Below are 23,525 nucleotides of genomic sequence, written 5' to 3'. Positions count from 1 at the left end.
TGCAATTTCAGTGTAGATTGGCTCCATGGAAGAGGTGACAGTGGAGCATGTGAGCATAGCTCACTCACCTGGATAGCTGTTGATACAGGCCAGTCAGGCGGAGCTGGGGAAAGGCCTTTTCCTCTGCTAAGAAGTTAAATGGATTATATTCTCCGGCTGGAAGCCATGCGGATTCGTTACTCATTGCAGAATTATGGTAAACTGTCCTCTCTGGCGCCTCTGCCTTCCAAGGACCCACAGAAACCTGTTCTGTGGGACACGTTCTGACTCTTACTTCATCCACCGGTGGCTCTCCTTCCAGTGTACTCTCCCTGTTTTGCCTGGCTCACCTGGTGTTCGAAAGCAGTCTAAACCTGAAACAGAAAAAGTCTTTGGTCAGGGAGAAGCCGTGCTGCAGAAATGAGCCTTACACATAAAGAATGTATTCTCCCTTGTTGAAAATGCAAATATTTAATAAAAATGCCCATATTATTCCCCAGTTCTTAGATGTGGGAAAGGAAAATGTCTCAAAGGCCCTGAACAGAAGGCCCATCTGGGGGATATAATCTGTGAAGTGTAATGCCCAGTTTCTGTGTGTGTAACAACATCTTTCTGTAGTCTACCTTGTGACAGATAAAGCCTCGTGCTCATTTCTTGCAAGACTTGAAGTTCTAAACAAAGCCAAGCTTTGTAAAAAGCACAGAGTGAAGACGGCTGGTGAAACTGTGTGTCTCTTAGTCTAACCACAACAGATTGAAATTTTTCTTTTAATTTATTATTTTTTTTCTCTCTAGTCAGACACTGGCAATAAAAAAAAAAAATTCCTATGTGTGTAACTGGTGATCTCATAAGTCATTTGCCTGCTCCCCCTGGCGTGCCCAGGCTTGCCTTTCATCTCCATTCACTCTTTTAAAGGCCTGGGACAGCACAGGTAGATTTTAGCCTTATCTCGTAATTTGTTGTAAAACAGCTTCTTTGCTGAATAATTGGATTTGAAAATGTTTTCTATCAATATAAAAAGACTGCATTTTCATCAGGACACAGATGTTGCTACAAATGTAGAGGCAACGCTCAGCCTATGTACTTCCATGGCAGATCTGGACAGGACACTTATGGGCTGTTCCCTTGCTCTGCCTTGTGGCCTGCATAGGTTGAGAATTAGGGTTTTAATTGTGAATACCAGAAATGTGTAATTGCAGCTACACCAGCCTTGCCATACATAATAAACTGCTTGCTTTTCAGGTTAATACTTGTATTGAAAAAGCTGCTACTTTTGTCCTAACTATATCTATTTGCTGAGGGGTGTCCTGCTGTTCGAGTTTTTTTCTCCCCAAGACTACTTTGGAGAAAAAGCAGAATTATGAAGTAGCCGTGCTTTAAGGCTGATAATATAGTATTATGTTTTATATATAGCATTATGTTTTATATAAAGCAGCAAACTAACGCTTGGCCTTTCGTCTCAGTGGATCATGAATTCAGTGTTCACAAAGATAGGATCTTTTCCCTGTGAAGACTGAGAGCTTTTGTCTGCCATACTGCTTCCTTCCCCTGCATCTCAGAGCATTTTCCAAGCATCTCTGAGGCATCGTAAGTGGGGAGCAGTACTGTTAACTGTTTAACAGATGAGAAAACTGAGGGAAATGCCTTAGTCACATGATTTAGTGGCAACTGGAATAAATTCAGTATTTCTGCTGTTGGGTCCCATGAGCTATGTAGTAAACCTACTGTTGCCTTTACAGCCCACTAAGTCTTTTCCCACTATAACCTCTGTTTCAGCACAGTCTAATGGTTTATAATGCTGCCTCAAAATAGTTTTCCTTTTCTTCTGAGAATAGAGAAGTTTTTCTTAAAAGTACCTTCCCTCCCCTGGATTTTTATTTTTAATCATTCCCTGATGAAAAACTCCACATCAATCTGATCTCAGCTTGTCCTTCCAGCAGGAGAGAGGGGTTTGTGTGGGCCCCATCCAGAGCTGGGAATGTCAGCGCCTCTCTGGGTTATTTAAGATACATCTACGATGTAATAAATCTGATGTTGTCATTCTAATGGTACAATAGCTTGGAAATGAAAGAAGTCAGCTGGGGGAATGTGTGTGCACTGGAAAAATCATCCAGAATACTGTGTTGGAACAGAGGTTTGGATATTGTTGTGGAAAAATCTTGGAAACCATTAGGCTGGTGCACAGAAGCAATGAAGCAAAACAGCGATGCTTATTTAACAAAGGGAGAGAATATGAGGGGTGGCAGACTTAACGCATCCATTCCTTCTAGACTCTTTTGCATTCTTTTTTTATAATGTTGCAGGTCTTGTTGGCAGTATCCCTTAGGAGAAAGTGAACATAAAGAAAGCCAGCCAGAGGGTAACCAGAAGAGTACTTGAAGAATTTAGCATTTAAATTATTGATTTTTTTTTTTTTGTACCTCCCAGCTGAAGATGCTGAATAAACTACATCCATGTGGAAATGTCTTAAGCTTTTAGGCTGTCAACCAGGTACCATGTGGTGTGTTGCATAAAACTGCTCAGTGGAGATGTGTTTTACCTGGAGACTGCACCAGATGCCCTGTGTCCACCCGTATCTGTGCAAACAGGAATAGAATTATTGATAACCCCTTCTGTTCTCCCACCCTTTTCCCTGGAGTGTGTCTGACTTCCAGAGCACTGGGTTTCCTGCTCCACCGCAGTCCTGTGGAGTGATGCTGGCCGTGGGCTTTGATGCCTGTGCCTTCATTTATCCTGCTGAAAAAAAGGTAGTGATATTGATCTTTCCTTTGTATGGAAGCTGGGGTAGTTGAAGAAATGAGGGGTTATGTAGGTATTGTTTAAAACGGCTTTAAAAGGAGGAAGGACTAAGTTGATGCAAATACATAAATCGGTGTTCCTGCAAAGGGTGGTTTAGGTCTATTAAATACATCCCAGAAGAAAGGGTGGGAGGAATTCTTGGTTTGTTTTTTCAGTCTATTAGATGAGAAGAGATTCGAAGAGACCTTTTCCTTCCTACCTGAGAAATGCAGAGTTGGAAGCAGCTCCTAAAGGTCCCAGTTAGACCTGAACCTCAGAACTTTAGCTGTGCTTAGAAAGGAGTGATGATGATATCTTCAGTGAAGCCTAAATCTGAACCAAATTTTGACAGATATACCGTGTCTGTGGAGAGGGCCCACATGCTCTGTCACAGCCTTTTGCAAGAGTTTGAAATCCAGGCCTCAGGTAAAAAAGATGTTTTTCCTTCTCTGCTTGGTGGGGAGAAGAGAAATGCTACTATATCTAAAGTGCACTTCCTTTCATTATAAAAGACAAGCAGCAAAACTGGAAATAAAACCTGATGCAACAAATGCGCTTAACTTTTATTTGTGGAGAAGACATTTGGCAGCAAAAATCTAAAAGGCAACATAGTCTCTTTGAAATAGATGACCTCTCTTTGCCCTGTAAAATTTTCTGCATTCTGCTTTTCATTAGCTATTTGCTTATGAGATTTATATACTGTATAGATAAAAAATATATAAAATCTGAACTATGGTACAATTTAGACCTAACATGGACCTTACGGATGATGTGATCAAGTTTGTAAGAGCTGGACTCTGTGGTTTGACGCAACACAGTTCTTATGCAAGTCACTGCATGAGATCACTTAACAGGAATCAGTGAAGGCACAACAGCTTCTGTAATTGTGGCTGAAATGCTGTCACGCATACTCAGAGTCATATTTTTCCATCTGGGGATGTCCTTGGAGGTATCTGCTAAGGAGGAAACTTGCTGATAACTTGGATGGAGCCCCTTCATCCTGGGCAGATATAGGATGATTTAATGAAAACTTTAGCTCAGATACTAAATGCTTTCAGTCTTGTATCCTGGAACTTTCCCCAACCCAAAAGGATTAAGAGATTATTTTATTTTTTTCCCCAGAATGTTAGCTTTGGTGGGAGATTAATGGGAAGTTACTGGAGCTGTTTAAGAGGATTTTACTGTTGTAAGAGCTGAATGTTCAGAGGCTGAACCTCATTTCAGATATTCTTTCATCAGAATGCTCTGGTGTGTATGGGGCAGGGAGAGATGGAGAAGGTAGAAAAAGTCTTTAAAAAAAATTCCCTTTTACATTTGCCTAAAGATCTTTTTTTTTATGAAGAAGTAGAATTTATGTATAGACAGAAAGAAATCTTAAAGAAAAAAACCTTGCACGGAAGGTGTCAACAAGTTTTGTGGAAACATGTTCCTATGTCCTGGTGTTTGCGCTGTATGAGGGAACAAAAGCTGCATGTGCGTGAGCAGAGAATTTCTAACCTTCTTTTCCTCCGTTGCAGAAATGGATTTTTTTTCTGTAATGTGGCAGTAATGTCAGTACTTGTGCAGCATTCACCCAGAATTGCAACATGTTTTAAGATTACCAGTTAGTCAGTGCATCTGTGTAAGTAATGTCAAGGATCCTCAGAGATCACATTTTCTCTGACTGCCCCATAACAGCAGCCTTCAGGGCTGAATATGGTAGCTGTGAAAAGCACACAGCAGCAACTTTGCACAACAGGTTAGGCCAGGAAATGAAGAAAATTTTTAACTACACGTGTCACGAGTGAGTTAAAGCAGTTGGAAAGAGATTGTTCATGTTAAACTCTCTGGATATTTCATTAAAATTTCAGCTTTCAGAAAACCAGTGGCCTGAGCTCGAACAATTGTACATCTGAGAACATGGTATGCAAAGTCACCACATTAGTAAATAAATTAATTGTTCAGAGTTGGGAGAAAGCAGCCTGTGGGTTATGTCCAATTCTGTAGCGTTTGTCTCCTCAGCAGGCATGGCCACACTGAGTCACAAGCATGAAAGCTCACTTTTGTGAATCCTGTCTGCACAATTACATGAAAGTTTTGACTTTCATTTGAAAATGATGGTACAAGAATAAACTTTGACTTGTGTCCTCAGGGACTGAAACACTGCAGGAACATTTGCCTAGCTGAACAGAAACTAAAATGATTGCTCTTGCCTAAGCTTTTTTAGGCTGACGCAAAGACCCTCAGAGCATCATCAGCACGCTTTGGTGGTGGTGTTGGACTACATGTGGCAGCCAAGCCTCCTGTCTTGTCAGTAATGTGCTGGCTGGCCCAGCACAAGTAGTCTGGCAATGAGCATAGAATTTTTTCATGCTTCCTACCTCCCTGTGACTACTTTTGTGGGGAAGAAGAGGAGGGATCCTGCACAGGCCAGGGCTTTAATGAGCTGTGGCACTAGGAAGTACTTTGGACTTGCCAAATGCAGTAGTCCAGCCCTGACTTCTCAGCATTCCCCAGATCAGTTCATAAGAACAGCTGGACATTTTGTATGTCTGCAGGGTAGTAGTTTTCCTTTCTTAATTTGTAGGACACCATTGTGTGTGGGCAGCTACTGATTTTTGTTTTCCTTTTACCCCGCAGTGACTGTATTTCCTTTTTCCGGGAAGCACTGCCTGTGAACTACCTTGTTTAATATGTAAGAAAGTTCTTTTAGATACTTGAAGATAAAAGGTATCCATAACACTACTTCAGAATTAATTATGTCATGCCAGCTCCATCAGATAGTTAATGACTCTTGGCTTCGTAGACTCTCATAAAATAGGTAATTTATCAGTTGTGCCAAATGAGAGAAATCACCCTCCAGCTGAAGTCGGGAGCATGCATCCTTTGATTGCATTGGTAGAGGAAGAGCACATTATTAGATGAGCTGTCATATTGTAAGTAGATCAGTGCTTTTATTTTGGAGTGAAATTGTCTAAATATTGAAAAGGCATTCTCTAATATGATTTTTAAAATACTTAAGCATCCACTGACCTTTTTGCATGTGTTGTATTTTCTGTTTTTAAACACAGCACCACACATAGAATTCCTCGGCACGCTGGCAGTATAGTTAAGTCTTGTCACCAGCACCAATGGCTCTATGGCTTTCAAATTCAAGCTACCTTGCATTCATGTCTTTAAGCATGAATGGAAGTGTTAGTAAGAGATGCTCACTGTCCTAAGATTCCCTAAGATGTTTTAAAAACAAACACACCCCTCTTCCCTCCCCCCCACCCCCAACAACAACAAAAGCAACCAAAACCACAACCTCAGGAGTAAAGAGAAGAAACATCTCTATTTCTGATTACAGGTAGTATTTAGAGGCAAAGTAGCGGACTTGCCCATGGTCTGTATTAGAGCTAGGGAAAGAACCCAGACCTCCTGCAAAACCATTTCTCCCTGCCTGTTGTACCAAGTAACTTGCTAATTTGAGAGTAATATTGTTCCAGTTCTCAGGCTATCTAGACTGATGTAATATTTTGGCTGCAATCAGGTGGATCAAAATAAATTTTCTGGAAACAGTTCGAGTTCTCTGTTTCTTTTCTTATAAACAACTTCTTGCACTTGGCAAATTCAGTTTGTCTCAGAATGCCAAAATTGCAGATAAGTTTTTTACTAATTTCTAAAAGTAAGTCTTTTTACGATTTTCTCTAAAAGCAAGAGAGATAAATTTAAGGGTTCTGACTTAATTTATGGTTTTCAGTATTTCAGCAGTTTCTGTTATTTCTACAAGATATAGTGGCAATGTAAGGGTGTGATTTTGTGGCAGCTTAACCTGAAGTTTCTGCAGTCTCACCCTTTTGCCCCCAAAACGTGTTCTCATTGCCCCTTTTATGCCTGCACTTGCATTTATGTGTTTACACAGTGCTTTTGCTGAGGCAAGGAATTGATGTGACTAAAGCTAAGTCTACTGAGAGGAGGTTATTTTTAAAAAAAGAGACATCCCTCTCTTTCCTGAAGTGTCTTATGATACAACTGCACAAATTCCAATTCTGCCAAAAGCAGAGGCCAGGAACACAAAACTTGGGGTCAAAGTAGAGAGGCAGGAGCGTGGCTGCTCAAATATTGGAGGTAGTTCAATGGAAGTTTAAAACAATGTAGGTGGTACTGAGAATACCAAGCATCCAGCTCATTTTTAATGCCCTAGGTCTCTGAGATACTAGCTCTTTATCTGTGTCAGTCTGCATGGAATGGGTAATGTGGAGACATATGGGTGCAATCTGGCCCGAAGCAGGTTATAATGATGATCTTTCATCAGGTCAGCTCTTCAGAGGGTGAGAGGTGATTCGGTCTCCAGACAAAGATAACAGGTTAAACAAGTGCCAGTCACCTGTGGGGTAGGTTGATGAGAACTGTGATTTGAGTATCCCCTGCTGTTTGCACTGCAGATCCAGAGTGAGCTGTGAAGACAGCCAAAGGATAAAAATCTTGGTTTTACAGACTCAAGTGTCCAGGCACCTCATCTAAGACATAACGCAGGGGTTCATGTTGCAAATGCAAACAGAGGAGAAACATGGCTCTTTTCTTTGTTTGACAGATTTGGACAAGTAATAGACAGGTCTTTTTCATCTGGGAAATGAGAATAGTAGAGGCTAGAATAGCTGCAGGACTTCGATGTATTTCCTACTGCAGCTTTTGCCACCTGTCAGTGACACGATGGATTATTAAACACTACATAATATGGCTCTAGCTACTGCATATGGCCTAAACGGAGAGGTTTGGACTTGACAACCACTGAAGTTTTCTCTGTGTGTACCTACTTTTTTGCTGTTTTCTGTTTTTGGTAAAACTGCAGTTGCCAGATTTGATCCAGACATCAGCTTTTTGCTGCTGGCTTTATGTAGCTTTATACTCTAGCAACATCACCAGATGCTGAGAAAGCTTTTCTGTCTGGTCCTTGGCTAGGTATGACCTGCTGGTTTATGGGCAAAAATGGGATTTACAGGGAGAAATTCAAAGAGAGAGTGGAAGAAATCTCTCTCCTATACTCTAGAAAGTTTGGTGGATGCTGTAGTGACATTTCTCAAGGTAAGATGAAGGAGATGGATTGCTTACACCTGAGTGAGACACCCAGCAAAATACAAACAGTGATAGTGCAGCTGGAGATCAGGATTCCTACTGACTTTACACAGCACAGAGATTTCCACATTAGTTCCTGTCAGCATGGAGACCCCTTGACATTATTAGGTCAAAGAAAGGTGCTAATCCATCACAGAAAATGGCTCAGCACTTGATTTATATTCATTTATCTTTGCTCTGCACAAATGCTTTGTTCCTTATCCTTCTTTGAATCAGGCCAGCCTAATATATTGGCATCTCAATCATCATTTGGCTCCTACTGAGATGAAGAAGCAGTGGTCGGGCCTGCAGGGCCGTAACAGTAAAGCAGTGATTTATTAGTATGAACAGGGCAGGAAGGTGAAGAGGATCTTGAACAAAATAGGTAGTTAGGAGACTGTAGCATTTTTCTGTTAGTGTTTGATTATTCTGCCCTGAAGAACTGTAAAACAGCAAAACCAAACCCAAACCAAGTATCTTCAGGTTTCAAAGCATAGTATTAAAAAATGGATTCCTTTATCTTTATACCTTACTACGGTGATCTTGAAATACCCAAGAAGGTACATGTGGAAACTGCATGACTTTGCCCAGATAGTGACAGTGGATATCAGGTTCCGTCGGTATTAAGGGGAGGCATGTTCCAGCTCTGCTAGATCACCCTTTGTTTATTGTGCCACTTCCCAGGAAACAAGGTGAGGGGAATGGAGACAAATGATATTGGCTTAAGCATATAAAGCGTTACAAGTTCCTCAAGACCCTGAAATTTTTTAGGAAAAATAAAATATTTCCAAGAAAAGAAAGTAGAAGTGGCTCTTACTTATTGGACTGTTTTCCAGTGCTCTCTCATTCTTTCACTAACTCCTTCATCAGGGAACGTTTGGGGTTTTATTCCTATTCCTTTCCCACTGTCCTTCTCCCATATATCTATTTCCAGCCTCTCTAAGTCTCAGTTTCCTTTCCCTTCCCTGTTACTTTGTATTTCTTTTTGGAAAAAAAGATAGGTCTAAAGTAAAATTTCAGCTCCAAGTAAGTCTACGTTGTTGTGGAGCCACCTGGGTTTCAGATCAGAGTGATGTGTCCCATCGCCTATTCCAATCTTAACTCCTATCTGCATTTTGACATTCCTTAAATGGAGCTGCAGTGCAGTCTAGTTTTAGCCTTTACCAGCTTGTCCTATTTTAACAGAACAGTCTCTTATATGAACTGTTGCTTCAGTAATTTGGTGAAAGGAATGGAGTGTCCTTTGAGAAGAAAAGTATTCTTAGATAGTTGAGCTTCCCCAGATTTGCATCTGCCATGGTTCTAGCATTTGCTTTCCTCCATGACAAATTTAAAAAGCCTTCTAAAGACATTTTTTTCTTGGCAATAGTCAAAGCTATTAATGTTACTAGGATATAGTGGTTGCATACAGACAGCTGGATCCAAAAAGTGATTACTTATGTGGTATGGGATTATTTATGTGGTAGGGACCTTTGCTTTTCAAGTACTTCCATGCTGTGCATCTCTGTTACACAGCAGTAGAGATTCTGCACGTTGCCATCAGAGGGAAAGTCGCAGTGTAGTCTGGGTTCAGCAGGGAACCAACAAAATAACAAAATACAAATTTTATGTTATAGCCTAATGGCTACAGTTATTTAATAGAATAGGTAAGGTAATGCTATGATTGTTCATTTAAAAAAAAATAGTTTTCCTGGCAATATTACTTTTTTGTCAATGAAAGGATCTTCCTCTGGGAGCCAGTTTTCCATTATTTTATTATTTTCCTAAGAATTGTAGGAAGGTTCCCTGTAATCTTAATCTTCACCACCAGTGTATGACATGCTGCCATAGGAATATCTTCACATTTAGGAGCAGGCTTGTTCGTTGTTGGAAATGGGGGCTGACTGAAAAGGGGGAGAGGAATGCAAAATGGTAAGAGCTGCCTGCTTTTTTTTTGGTTGGTTTGTTTGTTTGTTTTTCGAGGCAGCTGGTGTCCTTCCTCAGGTTGTCTTCTCTAGTAAGTGGATTGCCATGGTCCTGCTGTTCAAATAGCCCCTGGCTGTGACTGTGGGCAAGTTGTTTTAGCACAGTAAAGTTCAAGATTACTTGAAAGATAACAGACTTACTGATTTTGAAAGATATTTGGAAGAACGGGTGGCACAGTCGCAGACCAGTGGGTAGGCACTCCAGTTGGTTTCATACGTCTGAGGTCCTACAGAATTTGACAGCAGTGGTGGGGATGGGGCTGAGCTGCTCTTCTAGCAAAGGTGCAAGAAATGCTACTTTATTTTGCAGTTAGCAGCATGGGTTCCATAACATCTGAAGAAAACTATCTAGGTTCTGTCTCTAGAGGAAATGGTGGGCACAAAATCATGACATTATTTTTGCTTATTGTCTGCAAGAGCAATCCTCTCTGTATTTGGAGCACCGGCTGTGCTCTTACCAAAGCTATTCTGGCACATGTGTGCTTGCTGTCTGAGCTACACAGTATTATTCCTCCTGGGGACACTGTCAGTAACCCTGCGTGCACGCGGGATTGTAAAGCAACAAGAACCTGTCTTGCTCTAAAAAATACTTTCCTTTTTACCTCTGCCATAAGGCAGTTTTCCCCAATTATGTTGTCTCATCTGAAGGAGGTCACCACTACAAATAATGATGTTGCAAGTGTTAAGAAAATAATTGCGTGCTACGGAATGGTGTAATTGGAAACTCACGTGCAAAAAAGCTTTAAGAAGATAGCACACTGGCAAAATCATTTGGGTTGAATGGTTGAATCCATTACAGATATGGTGCACAGGTGTAATAATGGTATCAAAATGTAGTTTCCCTGTTAAAAAAAAATAAATTAGATTCTAATTTTCATCCTCTACAAAGATGCTATGTTTAAAAACTGAAACATGTGGTAGTGTTTCAGATTCTTCAAAGAATCATGCCCATCCATCTGAGCACTGTAAACATTGCAGCTTTTTATGCTTATGCAAAAAAGATGCTGTTCTAGAATAAAAATATAGGAATCCTGGTTTTCTTCTGGGCTATTTAGAGTTACAAAACAATGCTGGGGATCCGTTAATAAGAGTAGTTTCCTGACCAAGTATTTAGATCTTGATGTAAATGTCTATAAATAATACAGTGGCAACAGCATTCTTTTGAAAACAAAATTCAAAGAGGTACTGTTTGAAAAGTGAATACTTGCTTAGGGCAGTTATATTTAGGGCTCTAATGGAAGTGTACAAGTTATGCCTTTTATACAAACTATAAATGGCTACATCCAAGAGACTTAGACTTTGAAATGCATTTGGCATTTATGCAATAAGAGAGACAGGCCAGAACCTCGTAGTGGAGTTGTTGGGGTTTTTATTTCTGCTAGCTTTGCAAATATTGCCAAATTCTTATAGTGTTGCTACCCCTAAAGGGACATTCAGAAATAGATATTGTATCTACTCTTGTTTGCAACTGGCATGAGTCTTCAAAGGCTGAATCCTGGGAAGAGTACAAGCATGACGATGATGGGGGGGGGGGAAATACAAGAAAGAAGAATGCAGATGCAGCAGTAGAGAGTAAAATAGGGGTTAGAAGCTGGAGCAAGTGCCATACATCATAGAAGAAACCCAAGCATGAATGTAGATGGTATGAGGCAGTCCTTTAGTACTACATGTGATGTGAGTAATAGGGGAGGGTGTTGCAAAGACAGAGGGCAAAAGTCAGCAGGTGGTGAGTAAGTGGAGTTCCTCAACTTCACATCTCATTGTTGACAAGTTCTCCAGGATCCTTTGATGTGAGGAAGCAGGAAGTTGCAAAATACTATCATTAGTAAGAGACTCGTTTGCTGTTGTGGGGAAAAAACTGCCAAATACTTCCAAGTGTGTGTTTGAGGAAATCAAAATCAAGAGGAATAGCTTCTGTTCTGAGATAGAGTTGTTGCTGGTCTTTAGTGCTATGAAATTACTCCTGGACAGTAGACCCTGTCTGTTTGACATGCACCATTAGATACTGCTGTCTGTATGGTAGCAGTTTGTGTTTGTACTCGTTCCAAAAACTTGTGCTCACCAAAGCTAGTATTGGGCTCCAGGCAGTTCTGGGTTAAAAATGTCAAAACCTGTGATTTTTTAACTACTCATGTACATAAATGCAGGTGTGAGCAATTTACTGTAAGTAAACTACCAATAATATTGGAGGTTAAACTCTGGGTATCAAATCTACAATATACTGTCTTTTCTTCTTGTGAACTACCCAGGATACACCCACCCAAAGTTTTGTGTCGTATGGCCAATGACTCAAAACCTGAATCATCTTCATCTGGAGGCATGGTATGCATGTGATCATCCTAGCGAGACTCCCATCCTTGCCCTGTTGAGGTCAGACTTTATGTTCTCAGTCAGGACTGTGCTGTGTTTCACTTAGATGAGATTTCAATTCGATATTTAGCGACAGATGCGTATTTCACCCTGACAAAATCAAAACTGTGCAGCTGTGCATCAGAGGGTTGCCGTTTTTGACACCTGATGGACACAATCCTTGAGTCATCTGAAAAACGCCAGTCCTTTCGGAGCAGTAGTTTGGTTACCGTTGACTTCCTATTTCTTCATGGCTTTTTTAAAGTAAGCATAGAATAAACAGCTCTTACGGTGCTCTGATATTTCAAGCCATTAAGTGATGTAATTGCAGTCTTGATGTTTATTATTAAGTTACCACAGTTTCCAAAATTTTATTTTAAGGGCATGTTTACTACAGCCAGGAGAGTCTTACGGGGGTAGATTTTATCAGGCCAAGGGCTCAGCAGTATAAAGAAGTTGATGGACAGGGGTCATGTAGAGTAGGCTCTTTCAAAAGATTGCTCTGGTATACCTGAAAAGGGATTGTATGGGATTATGCTGGAGTACTTCCCTGGTCAGATTCTCCATCTTGACATTCCCTAAGAAAAGGAACTGGGAGTGACAGAGGATATAAATTTACTATCCTCTTTGTGTTTGGCAAGCATACAGATCATGGGATGTATAAATAGAAGAATTGAACACAAGTAAAGAGAGGTCATTATGGCATGTACAAAGAGCTTAGTCAGACCACATCTGGAGAACTGGGCATGATTCAAAGACCATATTTCAGGAAGGACAGTGAACAATAAGGAATGGATTAGAAGAGGGTATTGTAGAGGGTATGAGGGCTCTAGCTGGTGCCTGCAGTTGCTGCAGTCCCACTGGTTACGCCAAATAAAGCTGGTTTTACTGTAAAAGCACCTAGATTGGAGACCTCTAAAGAGTTCCAAGGGAATGGAGAAGGTGTTATAAACCTGTTCTCCCTAAGGTTTCTAACCCCCACAGTAATGCTGCTAAAAGGACTTGGTGTTTCTGGAGTTGCCATTATTTAACTGTCATCTCTCTTTTTTAAAAAATAAGGTTTGTTTTTTAGCTTTCATATGTTTTTTCTTGTGTGTGCATATATGTAGTTTTTTCTTTATGATTTCTTATGGTAATTTTGATGCTTGTCATAATAACTGTCCCAATATTGTATCCACAGCAGAATCTCTGTTAAGCTAAAATCCATTTTGCCTTTCTTAACCCTCCCAGTTGAGTAAAACTTCTCATTTTTGTATCGTAAGCTCCATTGGGGTGGAATTATACATCGTCACAATATTGTGTCCTTTCAACTCAGGAGTAGCTGTGTCTTGGAGAGCTTTGGGATTATTGAAAGTAAAGAGGGCTGTGTAAATGGAAGATGGACTGATGCTAAGGGACAAAAAAAGTGCTGTGGATGTATATAGGAAATGGTGACACTGCTGAAATGTTGCGTAGTGTGAAGGAGTGAAATGAAAGAGAAACGAAGCAAGAAGGTTGCTTCTGTGATGCCACCCTTAATGAGAACGAAGCAATATCCCCATTTTCCAGATAAGTGAACTGGGACACTAATTAAACTGGTTGGGGTTTACACAGCTAGTTAATGCTAAGTCTTCTGCCTGTTGGTCCACAGCCATTTTTTGGCACAGGATTCTGGTTTTGTGTTTCTTTCTCAGTGTTCATAATCTATTTATACCATGCCTCATAAAACTTTCTCTTTTTTTCATTGATATTTGTAGCGCAGTGTGGGGTTTTCTCTTCAATATATCTTACTGGATCTTGAAAATAAGAGTCCTAGAAACAAAGGTGGTTTTATCTCTTAACCTAACATTACAGTCTGGTATGGGTCTTTGCCTGTCCTCAGACCCTGTGTAGAAGATCCAGTGACTGGAAAACCATGTGTGCAAAATTGTAACTGATCAGCCTAGTTTTAGGGATGTACTTGTTGATGTACTAGCACATGTGCTCCTCTTCAAAAACAGTTGTAGTCCTAGTGCTAGGAAGCATTTACATTCTTTTATTTACAGATCATATTCTCAAAGGTCTTTTATTATGAGATGTAAGTAGCATAGTTCTACAAACCTAGACTAAAGCCTTGCAGTCATGTCATTTATTTCCAGTCTCTGGATCCAGGTTGTGAGAGCAATGGCTCCGTGTTGGCCATTTGTGTACAGACAAGGTCTAACGGCACAGGGATTCTGAACTGGGAGATTTGGACTTTGCAACGAGCTGGTTCTGATGCATGAGCTTGGTAGTTGCTTCTCCTCCTTTTGTCTCTGTTTCTCCATCTAGGAAACGGAAATGAGGACAATCACCATCTCATAAAAGCACTGATACCTTTTATCTTGTGAACTATGCAGTTGCTGCTACTAGAGATAAAATTTGCTTTGTTTTTTGGCATTAAAATATAAACCAAAGGTATGTTCCCTTGTGCTTATGTTCAGTTAAGCACTTGGGGCCGAGCCAGGTTAGTGGTTGTCCAGAAGACCACAGGGATATGGAAGTGGGATTAATGACTCAGTAAATACTGACTCGGTACTAAACCAAGGCCTTTCTCCTACATTTGTAGTCATTTGCAATCCTATATATTACAGTGGATTCAAATATAATAGTTTTTACAGATGCTTCCTACCTTTCCCCCTCCAACTTCCAGTCAATTCTACCATTTTCATAGCAAAAGTGAGGCAAAGTACGTTGAACTTTTCCCAGTGTGGGATGAAGACAGGGTACAGTTAGCTACCTAGGAGTAAGGAGGCATTTAAGTATTTGTAGTGACTGTCAGCAGGCTTCTGCTCCTCCTGTGGCAGTGTGTACAGAAGGGTAGTGTTATGGCTCGCATAGCGCTTCAGAAGCTGCAAGCTCTGCTGCTTTTGAACCACAAGGCGCTGCACTGACCTGCACCCCAGGAAGGGATGGTGGGTCTTGATAGTGCTTCAAACTCTCTTTTAGGGTATTCTGATACTTCAGTCAAGCAATGCCTGTTGATACAGAGAGACATGAAGGGCAAGACTGCATGCTTCTAGTGCATCTCTGATGACATTCCTGAAGTCCAGGCAAACTTAATTTTATTAATTTGAAGGGGACATTGTCTCTATGAGCAGTTAGACCAAGACTAGGGAGCCCATGTGAGGGCTGTGTGAATCATCAGATCTGTCCAGAAATGTCTGATTAGGACAGCAGCTCTTCAATGGACAGATCCAGTTGAGCACTTGTAGAAGACTGAAAGATGTTTTCTCTCTGCTTGAAGCTCCTCCCTCTTCTGATTTTCCTCCTGTTTTCAATTATAGAATCACTGTTTAATGTGGATGCAGATACAAGCAACTGTGTTTGATTTTTCTTACTGCTGACAGAGACAAACTGAAAGAGATGCCTGCCTGCTTTATAGGAGAAGCCACATTATTTTCCTATATGTTAGCAATTATATGCATTGTTTCCTGATCACAAGTCTTTCTCACAATCTATCGCATGACTGTAGTTGATTATAGAGCCTGATGTGTTTAGATTTGAGTGAGCTCTATCAAGAACACTTTGGTTGCCTGTTTTTTGGAGACGTGGGGGAGCATTTGTTTATATTCTGTCAGAATGTTCCTGTATTATCTCAGAAAATAAAGAAGGGTTGAGCTTTCCTAGCAGTGGTAGGTCAGCAAGAAGAAAACAGCTCCAGGAAGTGGCATTAATTCTAGGTGGTGCTCTGTACTCTGAATTGATTGGCAAGAAAGAACTGACGGCATTGTGTTGCTTGGTAGAATGGGAAACAAAAAACAAGGAGAGCCTTGAATGCTCCTTGCCGTGAAGAATTACAGGACTTTGTGCAAGGTGACAGCCATCCTGATGTCACAGCCAAATTGCAATGTGGGAACTGCAGTTGCAATTGGATGAAGTTTTTGCTGGGTCCATTGAAATTAGTGGGATTTGGCTATTCACTTCAGTGTAGTCAGGTCATCACCATCGGCCTTCCAAATCACAGCTCAGTTCACTGGGATCAGCTATCCTTCTCACCTTGCAGAATGTTTCAGAAATACGCTGATGCTGGAGACCCAAGACTGGTTTTTTTTCTTATTTGGTTTTGTAATTCTTTTATCTAGCATATTCACAGCAGTTCTGATTTCACATATGTGGCTTTTTGCAGTATGGGGGGCTTTTAGAAACAATTTCTAATGTATAAAGACGATCCCAAATTTTATGAGGGCTTTCGTTTCTGGTTGCTTTTGCCCAATAGATATTTGTTTCCTGTTGTTCTAATTTGTATTACGGTAGTGTTCAGTAACTATCACCACTGTTTTAGGTGCAATGCAAACACAGTGCACTGAGAGAATCCTTGCCCAGTGAACCTGTTTTTCTTCTGGTCAAAGGGAGAAATCAATATACATTGTATTCTCTCACAGGCTTTACTAGGTTTATTAAACAAAACAAAACAAACAAAAAAAGGCATTTTTTCTGTGTCGGTAGTTTATGGTGTGTAACCCTGTCCTAATTATGTTCCTGATTCTTTGCCTAACCTGTCCAGAATACAGCCAGTGCATTTCTGAGATAAGGGAGTTTGTACCCTGGGCAATTTCCATGAGGAGTCCCAGACAGCAGAATTTGAGTGTTTTCCAGACAAGACTCCTTGGCCCTTTGCCACTTGTGAGTGGCCCCATCTTAACCTCCAGGCATCATCTAAGTGTTTGAAAGTCATCAAATGGCTGAAAAGTTAATCACTAGGAAGTTGTCGCCCAGCATGAAGGATTTAGATTAGAGAAAGCACAGAGAAAATCATTACAGCAAGATATAAGTGATGGCTAGTCCTTTTTCATGAATGTAACATGAAAACAGCATGAAGTGTGAAGATAACATAGGTACTTTAAAAATTATTTGAACTAAGGTTTTTAAACATTCAAATCTTAAAATAAAATTTGGGTAGAAGTCTGCATTTGCTTGTATCTTGATATAGAAAGAGCAGAACTTGATTCCAGCCTCTCGATTATCATGGGACATTCAGGGATGGACCCTGGGTTCCTTACAGAAATTGCCTTGCTTGAGGACAAGACCAGTTGCCCAGCTCAGGGAAACCACGCAGGAGTTTTGCACAGCCCTGCTCCTGGGAGCAGTCAAGTTATAGCAAAGCTCTCAGCAGAACTGCTGCACCTCTTAAAGCAGGAGTCCAAGACTGTGAACAGACTTTTCCCTGGACCTAGCTCAGACTGTGGAAACATTTTCAGTTGCTATTAAAAAGCATCAAATTACAGACAACAATTTCAAAATCTTTAGGCAAGCAGAATAATTTGAGTTTAAGGAACTGCTTAACTGGAATTTCACCCAGTCGTGACTGCCTTTTAAGATCATTGGCAGCAAGTGCCTATGAGCAGGTTTCGTATTTAACTGAGGTAGAATAAATATGTCTTTATTTCCAGCTGCTATTTCAAAGGCTATGGAAATATCAGAAACAAATTGTTAGCCAGCCGTGCCTTAATCACAGTGCTACAAACGTGCTTTCAATTGGGCTGCTACAGTGTTGCCTCATGCCATTCTAGAGGTGACTTCTGTGCTCTTGAGGTTTGATCTAAGCCACACACAAATTAATAGACTAACTTCACCTGGGCTTGGATCCCATACTTAAAATCTTGGTTAATTAAAAAAAAAATAATAAATTGTGACCAGAATGCCCAGGATACTGCCAGGGATTCGTAGGAAACACAACACAGCCCACATCAGAGGGACTATTGTAACAGTGGTGTGCATGCCTGAATGGTTCATTCCTGCACGGCAATTACGTGCTGTTTGACATTGTTGTTTTGTGGGGAAAACACATTCTTGAACATCAGGAAATAAATCGGCAGTTTTAATGTGATTTCAAACAGAGAGTGTTTTGACATGAATTGATTTATTTCAATTACAGTTTTGCTTATTTAGCTAGCCATGATTAAAACCAGTGTTGCCACAAATAAAAAAAATACAGAAGTGTGAATGCCAGATAGAAACTGAAGATTCCCCCAGGGTTTAGACCATTGTAACACCTTTTGACTGCAAATTTCTTGATTTGGGTGGGAGGAGAGCAGGTACTGCCATTCGGGGTCCAAGTAGCCATCACAGTGCCTTTGCCTCTGTTATCAAACAAATTTTTTTTAATTGGTATTGAAGATTAAGTCCAGTTCCTAATTATAATACCAGTGGGCAAAGCTTGACTGCACATGTCCGTGTGCCTAAATTTCTGATCTGAACAGCAAAGATGATACTTTTCCAACACTGCGTAATTACTGGAAACATATCGGGGAGGAAATCCTGATCAACGTGCTGCAAGACATAGTAACTGTGGGGTACATTTCTCCTTTGCTGTCCATTCAGTCGCTGCTCTCCATTGGTCTCAAAAGCAGTGCTGAGTGGTGTGTTTTCTCATTCCCAGGCCTGCTTATACCTATTGAGACCTGCCAAACGTGGGGAGCCTTAGTGAAATCTTATGTAATGAGGGCCCGATTCATACCCCACTGCGATCCCAGGGAAAATTCCCAGTGGCATCATCAGGCTTTGGCATGTGGCCAGTCTTGGAAACTTCCTTCTTTCTCTCTCATACACAGAGGATGTTCCTCAGCTGTACCAAGGCAGAGGAGAACATAAATTTTGTCCACAAGTATCTTGTATGAGGTTAGGGTTTTTTCAAAAGTAAATAAATCATCCCTGTTTCCTCTAACCCACAGCACCTGGCAAACTGTTAATTGCAAAACTGAGAAAATGTTGTGCCAACTTAAGTCATTCTACAAATCTTTATTTTTAATTTCTTGTTAGAAAACAGAACCAACTGAAAGTGGCTGGCAGAGAAAATGTGCCCTGGTCGTCCGCGTGTCGTCCCCCCCCCCCCCCCCCTTCCCCCGCCTGGCTTAGTAGTGTAACTGCCAGTTTCTGTTTTCGCCTCTGTAGAATTATATGCCTCTACTTGAAACTTTTGACAAATCAGTCTATTTTCATTCTCCCTCTGCCATAAATTCAATCCATATGTCTTTAAAACATCCTTTCATAGCTTTAACATGGAAAAGGAAGTGGCTTAGGCTCCGTATAGGAGGCTACAGAGTATTTAAAGCAAGCTCTTCTAGTTTGCATGCATCGCTTCTGTTAGCTCTTAAAACCTCGACTTCCTAATTATTCAGGTTACAGAGGGCATTGGCAGAGTTTTCTCCATTAACTAACAGTGATGTACAGTGAAGAAGCACAAGAGGATAAATAATTCCCTTATCCTCAAAACATCCAGGAAGTTTTTGATGCAGCCCTTGGCTTTACCACCAAGCAGGATGCAAAGAGGATGTGAAAAGGGTAGGAGAGATCAATTCAGCATAAAATTTCAAAAGAAAACATCAAGACAAAGAAACAAAGGTCTTGCACAATGCACTGTCATTCATCTGGCAGGGTTTTGTTTGACAAGAATACACAGCACCTATGTGACAGGAGGTCATGGCAATAGGAGTAAAGTATCTCCACGTCTAAGGCTGAACTGGGGTCAGAAGGTGAGGGCGGGAAGGAAATGTGGGTCTAGGCTGAAATATATTGGTATGGCTGTGCACAGATCAAAGTTGAAAAATAAAAAATACAGGATGCAGCAGGATAAGAGCACAGACAGTTGTGGCTATAAGTATGCTCATCTGAAATCACAGAAAATTTGGGCCAGGCTGTGCTACTGGAATTACAGGATAGAGCCATAATAAAAAATATGGTAGCAGCTGAACACAACTGAAGATATGGTAGCAACAAGGGTACAGGAGCACTGGCGGAGTGGACTGCAGAAGACTTTCCAGAGTCCACCTGCCCCATGGATGCAGGGTCACTCTGTGTGCCATCAGACCCACTCCAGGGTGCTGTCAGAGGAGGCAGGTCCACTCTCCCACCCCAGCCCCAGTCACGCACCCATGCTCCCTACCTTGCATCAGTTCTAGAAGTCACACTCCCTCCCTTCCCTCTGTGCCACACAGAACAACCATATGGACGAAGGGCAACAAAATTCAGCTCACTAATTTGATGAGAAACTATTTAACTACTGGATTTCTGGGAAGAAAACAGGGGAGGCAGGTTTTTGGGGTGTTTTTAGATTTCTGTGTTGCACTGACTTGCATTGTGGCTGCAGATCTGCCCCGCTTGGCCAAAGATAACAAGTGAAAAAGATGATTGGGGTGAGGTGAATGCCCCTTTTAGAGACTGCCTGCATCTTAATATGAAACTGTATGTCAATTTTTTTATAGTATTCTCAGCCAATTCACCCAAATGGTCTCTTAATTTGCCAACAGTGCAAATGAGTTGTAGGAATATGTGCAAAGTGGGATGGGGTCCCAATAACAACTACACAAAACTGCTTGCAAATCTGTTGTTCAGTTACTGTGCATTAATGCTCATGTGTGCAAGAAGATAAAATGGAAGGAGTGTGTGTGTGGTAAATGCATGTGTGCAATTAATTATATTTCTAATCAGTCGCTTTCATAGAGGGGTCATTTATAGACATGAAAACACAGTCAACCTCAAAACTCATGGGCGTAGTTTGGCACATCCAAAGGTTCACACAGGTAGAAACCACAGTCTGCACACTTGAAACTGCATGCAGGTTCAAAGAACTGGCATAGCTTGTGGTTTTGTTTTCAGAGTTGAAAAGATTACAGCTGCCATTTACCTTAGATGGACTCGAGGTTATCTCCCACACCTCTGAAAATCAGGCCTTTATATCTAGCGATCTGCATACAGCTGTTCAAAAGCAAGCTGTGTGTGCACAGCCGAGTTGTTGTATAAACAATAGTAGAGACTTCACTAAAGCTTTTCATGTAGTTTTATCTCAACTGCAATTTGTTTCTAGTTTTTGAAGGCTGTAGAAACATCCAGCCTTACTCCCTAGAGCCTAGTTTCACTGTTTCAGCCGCTCCAATGGTATTTACAGCACAGTTTGATTTTTATTTGAACTGTTCAGAAGACCTTAAGTCCCCCAAGAAAGGTGCAAACGTGTTCAAGTTCCCTGTGGTGCCTATCGGTAGAAAGATGTGTTTTTCCACTCCTGTAACTTCACTTGTAACATGACTGTTTGCTCTCATCCCCAGGTGTGCTGTCTCTGCCTGCCTACTTTAGCCCATACAACGATGGCTCTGTGTGCAGCGATGGACGGGCTGATGCTTATGCCCAGCTGGAACTCCGAACTTTAGAGCAGTCTCTGTTGGCAACTTGCGTTGGAAGCATCTCTGAACTAAGTAAGTTTTGGATGTAATCGAACACGGGTTTCTTTCAGTGAAGCAGGAGAGCCAGTCCATCCACTATTGAGGTCAGTGGGAGTGTTGCCGTTGTTGACAGTGTGAGCAGTATTTGGCTAACGTTGCATAAAATTTAATTGTCTCGTGGTGCGGTTTATGAAAATTAGGTTGTTTCGTTAGACTGCTTTATATTTGATTCACTTTGGAGATGCAGAAGATGTGGCTTTTCTAGCATCTGGGTAGTTAGTGGTGTTAGTGCCAACAGAAGATGGATGCTTTTGCCTAGATGCCTCTGGAGGCTTTCTTGTACATTTGTGGAACACAGCAGTGGCACCTCCCTCAGACGGCAAAGAAGGTTCTCTTTGTTGGTGTTTGTGGAGTGGAAATGTCAAGGGTGCAGGATATTCAAGGAAAAGCTTTTTGGTTACTTGAAAAACAAAAAGTGGAGGAAAAAAATCTGAGAGCACTTGGGTAACAAAAACTTGTTCAAAACCTTCTTTTTTAATGCTAACCAAACAAAACGTTCCATTCCTAGACAACTCACAAAGCCCCCTTAAAGTAAACAAAAATTATTTGTGTTTTCCCAGTCTACTTTTCCCTTGCAACATTTTTGCTGGCATCACTTTCTTAGTCTCCACCATCTGAATGCTAATGAATGTTAGGGCCAGTAAGGAGTTTGTGGGTTTCACCGTTTATTTTGCAACCTGCCTTAATTTGAGGTTTTCACATTCCTTTAACACACCTCTATTTATCCTGGAACACAAGAGAACATTTGTAGCATGGGCCTAAGATTGAATACAGCTTCCTCTCTCTCTTCCCCTGTCCCTGCTTTGGCCAACTTGGTCATTACATCTAGTGAATAGATCTCCTGATACAGTTGCCTACCTTCTTTTTTTTTTTTTTTTTTTTTTAAATGTTGCTGCACATTGCCAGAAAAATAGAGTGAGTGAGTGTGCAAAGGAGAAGGAACGTTATTCTGAGCTGAAAATTTGAATTCCAGATGCATTTCTGCTATAATTGTGCAGACTTCTGTGTTAGTACCAACACTAGAGGATTCATGATATTCTCGTAAAATGTTTAATTCCTGGAGAGTCAGGAGCTACTGAAGTGGAAAGGCAGAGATGTTAGAAGGTTTTTCCATTCTAAAGTGGGTCCTTAAGCTGAATGTACTATGCAACAAATGAGTGGCACAGCTTTACAGTGCAAACTGGGATTTTTAATACTCTATTGATCTGAACCACTAATAACGTTGCCATGTTTAGAGATACAGTAGCTTTGGCGGGGTGGTTCCCTAACCTGGTAATACTAGAACCCCAGGGGTTCAGCTGGAGGTTGGCTGGCAAGCTCAGTGTATTGCTCTTGGATATAACTGAACAAATAATAACTTCCTAAAAATTTCAGAGGGAGGAGTGACAAATTCATATGTGGCATGGTTAAGTTCAGGGCGCTTTCTCAGGAACCAGCTTTGCGATGGGGTGACTATTTCAGTTCCATCCTTTCCCAGTATTGTAACTCTAGGACACAATAGAGGAACGTTTCCTGTGAGAGTTTGAGAATACTGTAAAACATAAAGCGGCAGAGGATTCTCCCAAGGAAAAAATAGAGCCTGGCTATGTATAGTAATCTATAGTAATCATTCAGCTCGCTGGTCTGGTAGTCACACTACTCAAAGATGTAATGTTTGAAGCCTTTATTGCAAAGCTCTTGAGAGTTTGCAGTGCACCACAATAAAAGGAGAGTAAACAGGGTGTGCCCAAAGTAAGCTTATTACAGAAAGACCAGCATTATGTGACTGCATAGCTGTTGTCTGGGGGTCATTGCCCTGTGAACTTTTTAAAAATCTGCAATCTTAAAATCCTTTCTGAGTAGACACTGTAATACAGGTCACCTTCTTCCAGGCCTCCTCAGGCCTACCAGTACTCTTACACACAGGCAGGTTGACTCAAGTTCAAAGAACAAGAGGACTGAGCAGCCTAGAAAGCACCTGGATTGAACTTCCTACAAGGCTCAGGGGCAAATTTCTGGCACAGCTTGTGACAGTTAGCATGATAAAGATTGGCTTTTTAATATGAGAGTCAGGTCTCGTTATTTCAGAGAAACCTGCAGCTAGAGTACGAATGAGAGAAGCAGGCCCCTGAAAGAAGGGATTTCTGTATTGAATATAATGTCACTAATTTGTCACAAATTCCTG

At 41.0% G+C, this 23,525-nt stretch overlaps 1 protein-coding gene across 6 annotated transcripts in view; it reads left to right on the top strand.

Annotated features, from left to right (window-relative positions):
* ABTB2 (ankyrin repeat and BTB domain containing 2) overlaps positions 1–23,525 on the top strand; it is a 155,965-nt gene that overhangs the window by 84,317 nt on the left and 48,123 nt on the right. For all 6 annotated transcript variants that reach the window (XM_037401864.1, XM_037401863.1, XM_037401862.1 and 3 more), the window contains one exon: positions 21,188–21,334. In XM_037401864.1, the coding sequence (XP_037257761.1) occupies positions 21,188–21,334 (147 nt within the window). The remainder of the gene's footprint in view (positions 1–21,187; positions 21,335–23,525) is intronic.

Source organism: Falco rusticolus, chromosome 10 (assembly GCF_015220075.1).
Source record: "Falco rusticolus isolate bFalRus1 chromosome 10, bFalRus1.pri, whole genome shotgun sequence".
NCBI classification, from domain to species: Eukaryota; Metazoa; Chordata; class Aves; order Falconiformes; family Falconidae; genus Falco; species Falco rusticolus.
Note: the sequence above shows the minus strand (reverse complement) of the source record. Positions and strands in the feature narration are given on the sequence as shown.